Source organism: Sinocyclocheilus anshuiensis, unplaced genomic scaffold, assembly GCF_001515605.1.
Source record: "Sinocyclocheilus anshuiensis isolate Anshui unplaced genomic scaffold, SAMN03320099.WGS_v1.1 scaffold907, whole genome shotgun sequence".
Taxonomy (NCBI): domain Eukaryota; kingdom Metazoa; phylum Chordata; class Actinopteri; order Cypriniformes; family Cyprinidae; genus Sinocyclocheilus; species Sinocyclocheilus anshuiensis.
Window position 1 is genome coordinate 2,981 of NW_015546133.1, and position 8,395 is coordinate 11,375.

The following is an 8,395-nucleotide window of genomic DNA, read 5'->3' on the forward strand; positions in this document are numbered from 1 at the left end:
CCCTTGGAAAAAACGCTCGCAGTGCACGCCGATTGCCCCCTCGGAGGCATCGCGTGCGTGCTCTTTGCCCAAACAAACAACACATAGATCGTGTGTGTCATCTGATGTCAAATAGCGATGACACGGATGCACACACCTTCTAAATGCTCTGCTAGTGCTCACCATAATAAATAGAGATAGCTCTTACTTTTTCCTTGGAAATGCACGCTTCAAACAAAACAGTCAATGAAGACGAAGAAGAGAATGATGTGTGCTCCCGGTGCCTATTTATACTTTAGTCGCACCGGTAGTGACGTCATGGCTATCGCCGGCCAATGAGTTGGTGTTTTTTCAATGTATGCTTCAGACACGGGTCACGACGAGGCGTTCCCCATAGCGCCCACTAGAGGACGCAGTTCGAAGTTCCCATGAAAGGGAACTATTATCTTTATCTGTCATCTTCATGAAGTGATTCAGTGAGGAACAGAAGCTCCAGAGCAGCTGCAGTGTGTTTGGTGCTGCTTTGTGTTCTTCTGCTGACTGCAGTCATAGTGCTGTGTGTCCACATCCATACAAAGAACACAAACTACAGAGAAGAGACACACCAGCTACTAACCAAGATCACCAACCTCACAGAAAAGAGAGCCATGATTACTAACCTGGTAGAAGAGAGAGAGCAGCTACTAAACAAGAACATAAACTTGATAAATGAAAGGGATGGATTATTAAGCAAGAACAACAACCTGGCTAAACAAAGAGACCAGTTCAATCAGGAGAAAAGTGAACTGTTGAAAAGTCTTTGTGAAATGGGTAATGTTAAACTTTAGTACAACTATGCACACACACATACAACATAAAATAAATAAATAAATAAATATGAATAAATATATATATATATAAATATGCAATGGATGCTTGGGATGATGCACAAGATATTTGCGTGTGTGCATTTGTAGATAGTGGGAGCAAGAACATTTTTTTTCTATAGATAAAACATTTTTTGCAGGAAAAACATGGAAATAATTTGTTATTTTTATCCTATTTTTTTAATAATAATTTACATGCTCAGTGTTTTTGTGGACTTTGGTTTTGGTTCTTAGGAAGGTTTTGTTCTGGTTTTGTTTACAGATGGATGGATTTATCAGTCCAGTTTTTACTTTATTTCCTCTGAGTGGAAAAGCTGGACTGAGAGCAGAAGATACTTTACAGAGAAAGGAGCAGATCTGATCATCATAAACAACAGAGAGGAACAAGTGAATGAATAACAGAATGTGGCACACCAGTTTGTGTTGCACCCTTATTTCTACTTAGCACCGCAGATGTTAAATGCTGCTGTCTGGTTCATTCCACTAGGAGTTCATTCATGTTCATTCATTCACTCCTATGTTCATTCATTCATAGGAGTGGTTCATGTAAGGGATAATGTACATCCAGCCGGTTGTTATCGCAGAATAACTCCCGACAGGGTGATCAGGACCCCGGCACAAAGCAGAGGGGTCTTGTATCACCCTAAAGGTGGTTATTCTGCGATAACAACTGGCTGGATGAACATTATCCTGCTTATTACACGGCTACTTGCCACATAAGTAAATAATTAGACACAAAATATTGATTTGAGTCTAAATATTTGAATGCACAGCTTCCGTGAAGACAGCAGTTGCATTTGTATGAAATGAGAGAGCGAGTCCATAGTGATAACAGGATGACATAATTAAATAATTGTACACATAATATTGAATTGAGTGTTATTATTTTATTAGCTAACCAAACACAAAGCTTCCATGAAGAAAAACGTGTTGGCCTTACTTAACTTTTTTATGTCAACAGGTTCCACGTAACTGAGTTAGGTTGCATTTAAGTAACAATATTGATTTTAGTGAACTTAAGTTAATTACATAAAGTTAATACAATGTTGTTTAGTTGAATCAACTTAACATTCTTGACTTCGTTTTAATCTATTAAGTTAATCAAGTTCAATTATTCTAAAATTAATATGGTCACATTCAATCAAAACAAATAATACAGTTTCATTGAGTTTATTCAATAAATACATTCAACATTTTTTTTTTTACTTTTACAAATTTTTCCAAGAAGAATAATTTGTACAAAATCTAAAGACTGCCTTCACTTTTTTTAATCAGTTATCTTGTCTTATTACAAGAAAAGTGTAAAAAAGCATACTAATAAAAAATAAAAGCATGGATTTTAGGTAGGATTTACAAAATAGTCTTCTTTTGTAATGAAAATGCATCAATTATTCAAAGCAAGACCAACGTTGAAAGGAATGTAACATGTTCAGTACCGAAAAACAAATGTACTGCAACAGCCAACGGTACAACATTATTCGTAAAGGTCTGTAGCATCTGTATGATGACACAGATTCCCAGCGTGGTGTTGCGCGTTGAGGTTAGGGCTTCAACATGTTCAACATTCTAAAAATGTCAAGTACAAAAAGAAACAATTACCAACAGATCAAGGGTAAATGAAGTTGGTTTTGGAGAAACATACACTAGGTTTTAATGAAAAAGGTAAATAACCTACCATGTACTCCTTCACAAGGTTTGAGGGGTCTTCCTTCAGGCAGACAGCCAGGGCTTTCAGGATGCATTCACATTTTTTGCTGATGGAGACATTCTGAATATGTAAAATGAACAGCATTAGTTAGCACTTGACTTTTTAGACTTGTTACTGTTCATCTAACATTTTAAGTAGTATTATACAGATCTGTGTGTATCACAGATCACTGTGTTGTTTCTACAAAACTCAAATTTTCAATCCTGGGAACCAGTACAAGAAAACCCAACAAATGTTCCTAAATCAGAAACTTTGCTATGGGAAAGATACACAGTAGTCTTGGATGTCAGAGTTGTTCCAGTTGTAGGTGCAAAAACACAACTCTGCTGCTGAGAAATTTGATAAAGCTACAAACAAGCCCTGAAATTAAAACAGTATGAATTATGCACATATGAACATTTTAGCATATGCTGTATATACTCCAGGCTTTAAAGGGATAATTCACCAAAAGAAAATCATTATCAGTTGTTTTATCTTTTAGACTCCCTTACATAAAATGCAAAATTTGGTTAGTTTGTCTTGCTCATTTCTGATGATAAAATGACAGTCAAGGGTGAGTTTCTCTTCTGAAGCTTCAAAAGCATTAAAAAATTACATGTTACATTTGAAGATTCAGAACAGGAATTCACCATTGACTTTTATTGTGTACACAAAAAAAAGAGCAGGACAAATTGGCCAAAATGCATCATTTTAGTTCAGGCAACAAAAACAAAAAAAAAAGATGTAAGAGGTTCAACGACATGAGGCTGAGCAAATGATGACCGAATTTTCATCTTTGGGTGAAATATTATTTTAACCTATGATGAATTATTGTCAGATTTAAAATGACAGTGAATTTAGATAACATACCTGAGCCATAACTGACATGATGTTTGTGATCTTCTGTGCTGCTGCTGCTCCTTTCTTTGATTTGAGAAATGATCAAGCAGTCCCATATATTTGGAGACCAAAGGGATTGTTGTAATCCAACTGAATTTCACAGATACCTAATACAGTTTTAAAAGGACAAATCAGGTTGGCTGCTGATAAATTTGGGACAAACCTTAAAATAATATTATACACCAACAATCATAGTATTCCTTTACCAGCACTTACAGATTACATACAAAATTATTACAAATGAACACAAATCTGAATTACATCTAAACTTCAACACATAATTTAGAATTACAAAAATATCCAAGTACGTTAATTCATCACAGCTGACATTACAAAGACTTACCTCTTGCTCTATAAAGAGTGCTGGATTTGATCTGGATGTGTGAGAGGAACCATAATCTCTGCACAGCCACATGTAGCACTGTAAAACTCTGTGAGGTTGGGAAAAAAGGTGTGAGTCACCTAATAATAATAATAATAATAAAAAACACTGCCAACTCCTAAACTTTAGTATGTGTTGAATGACCTAACAAACAAGCTTATTTAAGTGTCTTCATGAAAATCCCATACAAAACATGAGATTATGCGCGATTAACCATTCTAATAAAATGACAGCCTCAATATATATGCATAAAAAGTAAAATATCCCACCTGTGTTTCCTCATAAAGAAAACGTTCCTCGTTTGGCACTGCGATCTTCGTCTGATTCAAAAATGGCGCCGATCGCTGAAGAGTGATCTTTGAATGTGCTGTCCATCTGCGCATGTGCAGATATTTCTCCACCTGCTGACCAAAGTGCGGTACTGCAGAAGCAGCTCAACTCCATTTCATTCACTTTACTTAAGTGAACTGTGTAAATTTGAAATATTACTTTTTCTAATTTGGTCAACACAACTCTTTTAATTTTAATACAGAAACGTAAGGGAATTATTTAATTTAGACGTAGTTACATTCTTTGGACCAACAGCAGCCACATTTCATTTTTTTGAGTGTAGCGCCGACTTCAGTTACCCGGATGAGCCTATGTTATTAGCTTTTACCGGTTGTTATCGAGGGATAACATACCTTGGAATTTTGGGACTAACCAATCAGAATCAAGTATTTCACAGAGCCATGTAATAATGGCTCGTAATCATAGAGGAACCACTTTAAGTGCTATATAGCACCTATCTTTAAAGGTGCTATACAGCATCTTTGTCAAACGGTACTATGTAGAACCATAAGAGGAACCCCATTCTCCTCCTTAGATTTTAGATTTGTTATTCCACTCTCATATGTTTGCTATGAATAGGAATGGCAAAAGCTGTTTTGAATCACTTTTATGCTTTTCTGAGGTCAAAAAGTCTTGTGTGGTGGACCTTAAATGTTTGCTTATAGGGGGCCTTGGGGGCAAAAAGGTTGATAACCACGTTATCTTCAGGAAATACACTGTTGTATGGCAGGGGTGCTGTATAGCACCTTGACTGCCCCAAAGAACCGCTGAAAGACCTTTGTGTGTGTGTGTGTGTGTAGAGATACATCCAGCATTAGTTAGCCATGACTGTCTCAAAAAGAACCTTCAGAGAAATGTGCATATGCTGTTAGTAGTTAAAACCAGCAGCTTCTGTGGAAAATCATTGGCCCTATTCACCTTCATTGCAAGTGCCTCACCATCAGGGGCACCACTAGGGATTCTGGGCCTCCTGTACAGGTTATTGCTTTAGGTCCCCCTGGAACTGTTTCACCATTACCTCCTGTCCAATGCCCCTGGTCAGGGTAACCTAGTTTTTTTAAGTGTCAGGAGTTTTAAACCTGCAAGCAGCTAGTCAGCAGTGGTTTTGCTTTGAAAGTTTTGAGAGAGAGGCCCAATACATTCACTTTAACCACCGCAGAAAAACATTTGATAATTTGAATTTGGCAGCTATTTCTGTTGCTCTGAGCTTCTAGGAACAGAGAAATAAAGTGCTGAACCGAGGTGACACCAAACCATGTGATTTCTACTTTACCCTTTATCAAGACTATTAATGTTTTTGACTTACGGTTGCTATGCAAATGAATTTGTATGAACACACAAGACTTCACACATTCTCTTGTTCTTTGACATACTTTGGACTGCTGAAACATTCATCTGCTGAAAGTACTGTCTCAAAAAGCAGACGACTATAGAGAAGAAACAGTGTCTATCATTTCACAACTGATTCACAGTGACTGAAAATGTCAGAGAGTATTTATGGCAATATAAACACTGATGAAATATGGGAAATGGACAGCAGAGATGGAGAAGAGATGAACAGTGACACCAATGCAGATACTATAAAGAGTCATGATGTCAGGACAGGAACAGCGAACCAAACTCCTCAATATACAGGTACTGAGACTCATTTCATTAGAATACCAACTAACATAAACATTTTAGTCATATTAGTAGTAAAAAAAAAATAAATAATAATAATATCTGTCATCTTCAGGAAGTGATTCAGTGAAGATCAGAAGCTCCGGATCAGCTCTAGTGTGTTTGGTGCTGATGTGTGTTCTTCTACTGACTGCAGTCATAGTACTGTGTGTCCAAGTCTTTACAAACATCGACCTGCTGCAAACCAAGGGTAAAAACATCATGGAAGAAAGAGACCAGGTTCTAACCAGGAATAAAAACCTCACAGATGAGAGAGACCAGCTACTAACCAAGATTACTAACCTGGTAGAAGAAAAAGACAAGCTACTTGACAAGAACATAAATGTCACAAAAATAGAATGGGATGAATTAATATCCAAGAATATAAACCTGTCTAAACAGAAAGATCAGTTTATTCAGGAGAGCAATGAACTTTGGAAGAGTCTCAATGAAAAAGGTAATCTTGAACTGCAACTGAACACTATAACTAAAAACAAGTTTATTAATTCATTGTTGTTGGGAATAAGGAGCAAATAGCTTAACTGATTTGTGTTTACAGATGGATGGACATACTATAACTTTAGTTTGTACTTCATTTCCTCTGAGTGGACGAGCTGGACTGAGAGCAAAAGATACCGTATGGAGAGAGGAGCAGCTCTGATCATCACAAACAACAGAGAGGAACAAGTGAGTGAAAGAGAGTTATTTTCTTCAAAGTATGTGGAAATCTATTTGAACGTTAGGAACTTAATGTCTACCTGGCTCATTCTACTAGGAATTTATTAACAAGATTTCTGGTGGTGCTGGAGTCTGGATTGGTCTGACTGATAGTGATGTGGAGGGCAGATGGAAATGGGTTGATGGCACCAACATGACCTCTGGGTGAGGAAAAAAACCTGAATTGAACTGATTATTATCTAATAAATAATTCTGGCAGTCATTATCAAATCACTGAGAAAACAGCACTGAACACTGAATGCTGATCTGTAGTTTCAGATTCTGGGTGTCTGGAGAGCCAAATGGATACAGGTTAAAGAACTGTGCTGTGTCATATTCATCAGGGTGGTATGACTATCAGTGTAATAATGGTCCATATAAATGGATCTGTGAGAAGAGTTTTGTAAAGTATCACATTCCATGAAATACATGTTTATACAGAGTATTTTAACATGAATAAAGAGTTTCCACTCCTAAACCCTCAACCTTTTTTACATTTCGTATTTTGTTTTACATGTTGCTGTAATGTTATGTCATTAAAGTCTTGACATGTTTAACTTACAGGGGTATTATTGTGTCACACCACACTGGACAATGTCAGTCTTGTAATTTCAGTCAGTGTTTTAAGTGTTTCTTAAGAATCAAATATACATCTGTAGAGGATTGGATCTCTTAAACAGCACAACTGAGTAGCGTCCAAGAGTAAAACAAACAGTGACCTGCTTTAGAGAGGTTTGACATGATGAAATATTCAGACTATTAGAGGAAGTGAAGCTCCAGAGCAGTTCCAGTGAGTTTGTTGTGCTCCTCTCATGCTAGTAAAAAGTGAGTGACGTGAGGCCAAGTATGGTGGCCCATACTCAGAATTAGTGCTCTGCACCATAACCAAGATCACCAACCTCACAGAAGAGAGAGACCAGCTACTAACCAAGTACATAAACATGACAAATGAAAGAAATGGATTATTAATCAATAATGACAACCTGACTAAACAAAGAGAACAGTTCAAGCAAGAGAGAAATCAACTGCGGAAGATTCTCAGTGAAACAGGTGATACTGAGCTGCAACTAAGCAATGAGCTATTACTAATGTTTCATTATTCAGTGTACTGTAGGTGGGAATATTGAGCTAATAGCTGAACTGGTTGTGTTTACAGATGGATGGTTATACTCTAACTTCAGCTTTTACTTCATTTCCTCACTGAAGAAGACCTTGAATGAGAGCAAAAGTTACTGTATGGAGAGAGGAGCAGATCTGATCATCATAAACGACAGAGAGGAACAAGTGAGTGAAAAAGAGAGCGGAGGAAAAGAGTAGGCCTATATATTTTCTAATATGGTATGTGGATGTCTATTTGGAAGTTGCATGCCTGGTTTATTCTACTAGGACTTTGCAAAAAAGGTTTCCCGTGGTAATGAATTCTGGATTGGTCTGACTGACAGTGATGAAGAGGGCAGATGGAAATGGGTTGATGGCAGCACATTGACCTCTGGGTGAGAAATCACTGAATTAAACTGATTGTTATCTAATAAATGATTCTCACAGGCAGTATCATATCACATAGAAAATAGCACTGAACATCTAATGCTGATCTGTTGCTATAGGTTCTGGGGGTCTGGAGAGCCAAATGGACAAAGAGGAGAGAACTGCGTTGTGTCTTATCCATCAGGGTGGTATGATTATCCATGTAATGATGCTTTTAGATGGATCTGTGATAACAAAATCTTTTAAGAAAATAATAAATTAATTACATATGAATTCAACAACCAATATATGAAATAAGTAAAACATATAGTCTTGTATGCCATAACATTTTTTTTAGTTTAGCCTGATTAATAATTTGATTTTGTAATTATGCAAAGAAGCTTTTGTGTC

General features: G+C 36.9%; 1 protein-coding gene across 1 annotated transcript; it reads left to right on the top strand.

The window, feature by feature from the left end:
* Nucleotides 1-6,025: 6,025 nt before the first annotated feature.
* LOC107701082 (C-type lectin domain family 4 member M-like) lies at nt 6,026-6,944 on the top strand. Its single transcript, XM_016503016.1, has 4 exons — nt 6,026-6,260; nt 6,363-6,490; nt 6,579-6,685; nt 6,794-6,944. Exons 1-4 carry the CDS (start codon nt 6,026-6,028, stop codon nt 6,942-6,944), a joined length of 621 nt encoding a protein of 206 aa, XP_016358502.1.
* The last annotated feature ends 1,451 nt before the right edge of the window (nt 6,945-8,395 follow it).